General features: G+C 36.5%; 1 protein-coding gene across 1 annotated transcript; it reads right to left on the bottom strand.

The window, feature by feature from the left end:
- Positions 1-2659: 2659 nt before the first annotated feature.
- Positions 2660-4265, bottom strand: LOC115884113 (THAP domain-containing protein 1-like). The gene is made up of 4 exons (XM_030902602.1): positions 3908-4265; positions 3524-3835; positions 3377-3451; positions 2660-3304 (listed from the first exon to the last, which is right to left on the bottom strand). Exons 1-4 carry the CDS (start codon positions 3979-3981, stop codon positions 3100-3102), a joined length of 666 nt encoding a protein of 221 aa, XP_030758462.1. The 5' UTR covers positions 3982-4265; the 3' UTR covers positions 2660-3099.
- Between the last annotated feature and the right edge of the window lie 234 nt (positions 4266-4499).

The raw sequence follows: 4499 nt of genomic DNA, 5'->3' as shown, positions 1-4499 counted from the left end.
CCATGAGAACATGTCCAACAGCAGCAATGGAGGTCATTCTAGACCTAACACCACTGCATATTGTCGTCGGTAGTTATGCCAATGCGACAATGATTAGAATGGTCATTGACGGAAACAGTACTGGGAGAATTTTCAGGTCAGGGGCTTGGAACACCCTCAAAAAGAAAATTCCACTTCTCCAACTCCCAGTGGATGACATACCAAGAATTTACAACTTTGAGAAACACCTCACTGTAGTATTGAGTAATAAAAAGGATTGGAAGAAAGAAACGCTTACTCAGCATATAAAAGACCATACCATCACGTGGTATACTGATGCTTCCAAAACCAAAGCAGGGACAGGGATAGGAGTATTTGGGCCGAAAACTGAATACTCCGAACCAATGGGCACCTACCCCAGTATCCTTCAGGCAGAAATTTGCGCTATCGAAAGATGCGTACAATTTATCTTGGATAGGAACTATCGAAAACAGGAAATTGCCATCCTATCCGATAGTCAAGCAGCACTTAACGCGATCAACTCAGTAACCATCAATTCGAAGTTGGTCAAAGAATGCCTAGAGAAGCTCAACAAATTAGGCAAAGAAAATAAAGTCCTCCTACTCTGGGTGCCTGCTCACCAAGGGATAGAAGGCAATGAAAAAGCAAATGATCTAGCTAGAAAAGGAGCGAACACTCCACTAACTGGACCAGAACCGTTCTGTTTTCCAAACGGGAACCAACTGAAAGCGGAACTGAAGAATCTGGAAGACTCCATCCGTAACTTGGAATGGGTGTCCTCAACGGTCTAAGACACTCGAAAAAGTTCCCTTAGAACTTATGACCGAGAAAAATCAAAGGTTTTCCTTGATTTAAGTAAAAACAATCTTCGGATTGTCACGGAGTTTCTAACAGGACACTGTCTCCTCAACGAACACCTCAGTAGGCTGAAACTGAGAAACAACGGCGAATGCAGATTTTGTGTGGAAAATGGGGAAACACCAGAACACCTTATCACTGAGTGCACCGAGACGACGACCATTCGTGCCATGAACCTTGGTACGTCTGATGTCGAGGATGGAGAGCTGGCCTCTGTGGAGCCGTCTCAGATACTGGCTTTTCTTAAAGCCCTGAGACTGTATGATGAGTTATAACTCGTTATAACTCAAGAAAGGGGAACACAATAGATCTATAAGGTCGCGGTGATTAACTCCCCTCCTAAACATTCTACATTCTCTTCTACATCTTTCCGTTTTCGTATAATCAACCGAGGCGAATGAGGTGCGCCACCCTGTATATATGGAATGGTTCCAATACCAGACCAATGCCATTAATACTGCAGTCGTCAAACCCAAAATCTGACTTCGATATGTTGACGATACCTTTATAATCTGGAATGGAACCGATAGACCTGTTGGATACCTTTCTCAATCATCTTAATTTACGAAGTAACTCAATCAGATTCACGATTAAGAAAGTCAAAAACTTCTGTCTACCGTTTCTGGATGTTCTTGTCAGTTGAAGCGATAGATCCATTAGAACTGCTGTATGTTAAATACCGGGTGCGTCTCAAAAGTTGCTCACCCCTATAATTTTTTTTTTCAGATAAAAAAAACAAATTTGGTATGGTAGTATATGACATTTACTTTATTCAATAGAAAATGACACTCTGAATAGAATGACATATCATATGTCAACTTTTTGACATTTTAAAAAATAATTTTTTTTTTCGTTTTCGAAAGAGAGAATTTTAAGAAAGTTTGCTACGGAGCTTACAGAATCCCACCGTTGGTTCTTTAATACATCTTTTGCTATGCTCTCCTGAACACAGTGCGGACCGTCTGGCTGCCGGTAAACGTTACGTTCACTACTGCGCATCATATCTGTATTCAACATTTGTTCACTACTGCACATCACAAATTCGCCCTGTATTCCAGGAACTAAAGAGGCTAGGACAAATCTATGTGTAGCAGTTTCATAAAAAAGTAGCAATGTGAAAATCGCATCATTGTATCTCTACTCATAAACGAGAAATCGCATAAAACACACGAAAATGGGATGCCCTGTACAGATGTGATGCGCAGTAGTGAATCGCAGTAATCTACCGGCAGCCACATAGCCCGCACTTTGGTCAGGGGAGCATAGCGAAAGATATATTAAAGAACCAGCTTTCTTAAATTGTCGTTTTCCCGACGGTGCTAGCTCTTGTACTACTATATTTTTATTAACGTTAGATTAAATTTGTCAAAAAAGTTGCAAAACGTCCGTTATCGTACGACCTTTCCCCGTTGACGGGCTGGAGTAAAAAAACTTACGAATGAAAAGTGGCGCGAAAACGCTATGACCAATCAGAGCGCCGCCGCCGTCGGATATCAACGGATAACGGACGCATGAAAATCAACCTTTACACGCTAAAACGCTTTAAGCTTGATTTTCATGCATCTGTTATCCGACGATACAATATTAATTTTATTGGTTGAATTTAAATACTTCGATTGGTTAGAAACGGTTAACCAATCGAAGCCTTTAAATTCAACCAATAAAATTAATATTTATCATCGTATCGTCGGACAACGGATGAATGAAAATCAAGCTTTACTCCCTTTCTGTGATATAGGCTTAAAATGAAATAAGTATATTGTCAATAGGAAATAGACATATTGATGTAAATTAAAACAGATTAACTTGGAACAGATTACTTTTGGACCTTTATTGCTTTTATTCTTAATAGCAAAAAACATTTTAATTGTTGTAAAATCTACATTTAATTGTGATCAAATACACAAAGCCCGAAATTAATATTTTATTCATTTTGCCTTATACTTTCAAACTAAAGTCAAATAAAGTTTGAAACCATTTTTTTATGACACATCATATACACAGGGTGTTCTTCATTGAGAGGTTAATATTTAAAGGCCCGATTATTGAGACAATTTTATAAAAAAATCTTCATATTCTTGTGAAGAATGAAATACTATCATGGGTATTATAAAAAATATAATTTCTCTGAAAATGTTAAAACCCTGTATCTCACAAGATAAGACATTTAGAACATGAACATGATATGAAGTTTGTTTTATAAAAAAATAAAAAATTATCTACATATATATTAGCATATCATTAAGGAATATCCTGTATATATTTTAAATGGTTTGTGGCACCTTCGTATCTTTCTTTTACTAAACATTCCAAAATAGCTTTTAAGGTCGAAACCTCTTTACTTAATGATTTTATTTTCTTATTGGCATAATTAACTTTTTTCCTATAAAATAGTACCTTTTTTTTCAGTTCGGTGTTCTTGTTTTTTATAGTTGCAGGAGAAGTACTAAAAATTTTGATGTGTAGAATTTGGTAAAATTCAATAATACTCAAATTATATTTGTTAAAGCCTTCTTACCTATAACTATGCATAGATTTAATTAATCTCTTTACACCTTGATCACTACCATGGCTTGTGTTTAAAATATTTTGGCTAAAATTATAATAAATTTTACAGTAAAAAATGTTTAATGCTGAATAATCAATACAAAAAATGAAAAAATACCTTATCTCCTGATTTCTATTCCTCCCGGTTGTTGTCTCTTTGTTGTCAAGTATAGATAAATCTGTTTCACCTAGTGGTGTTTCTGATATGCTTGCACTGGTCCTATTGAGGACCCTAGATGTATCTACTTTTACCTCTGATAATTTAAGAGAAGGTACAATATTACATTTCAAACGCCTTCTTCCTCCCAAAAAAGTAAAATCATCATCTTTAAAATGGTCAGAGCAGACTCCTTTATTTTTTGACCACTGCCAATTTCCAGTAATTCCAAGTGCATCAAGCCAACATTTTTGCAATTCACCTCTGGGAAAACTAAAATAAAAATTAATTTCATAGACTATAATGCACTTAAATGCGTAGACAGATCAATATTTATGAACTTACACATGAAAACTAATAACTTTCTCTAGGGATGGAAATTTTCGATTATTATGACAATGTTTCACAGAACAGTTCATTTTGGGGCACACTTTAAAGCCTTTTTTACTAAATATCAATCAGAAAAAAGAATACCAGTATCTTATAAAATTTACGCTAATACTAAAAGCTAAATATCATAGAATAACCAGAGAGAATAACTAAAGTGAATAAATGGTGAATAATAAATATATACTGTTTTTTTTCGGTAAGAAAGGTTTCGACTTGATTTCGACCACAGATTTCGTCAGAAGACGACAGAAAAAAGCAGTGACACCCGGATGATGCTGCGCCACTCTGCGCCCATCTCACTCGCCAAGTCGGTAGGCCCTTGACCATGATATGGCCAAAATGTGGCCAAATATGGCCGAAGACCGCAGTTCGGATTCTGCTTAAACAAAGTAGGCACCGTCCAGATCAGCCCTGGCAGCGAGAAGGAGAATTTACTTACTTTTTTACTAAACCGCAGAATACTGAAGAAGAAGAACCACAGAATACTGGTGCTTCATGCTAACGACAACTGGAAACTTCATAATAGTCAATTTTAGACTGGCCAATC

This window comes from Sitophilus oryzae, unplaced genomic scaffold (assembly GCF_002938485.1).
Source record: "Sitophilus oryzae breed Bouriz unplaced genomic scaffold, Soryzae_2.0 scaffold_2014_pilon_pilon, whole genome shotgun sequence".
NCBI lineage: Eukaryota > Metazoa > Arthropoda > Insecta > Coleoptera > Curculionidae > Sitophilus > Sitophilus oryzae.
Note: the sequence above shows the minus strand (reverse complement) of the source record. Positions and strands in the feature narration are given on the sequence as shown.

Excerpts from the sequence above, each read along its gene's own strand:
- LOC115884113 (XM_030902602.1), bottom strand. The coding sequence starts at position 3,981 with ATGAACTGTTCTGTGAAACATTGTCATAATAATCGAAAATTTCCATCC. Across the intron at positions 3,836-3,907 it reads AAAGTTATTAGTTTTCATGT|TTTTCCCAGAGGTGAATTGC; the intron begins GTAAGTTCATAA and ends TTTTTATTTTAG. Across the intron at positions 3,452-3,523 it reads AATAGAAATCAGGAGATAAG|CCAAAATATTTTAAACACAA; the intron begins GTATTTTTTCAT and ends TTATAATTTTAG.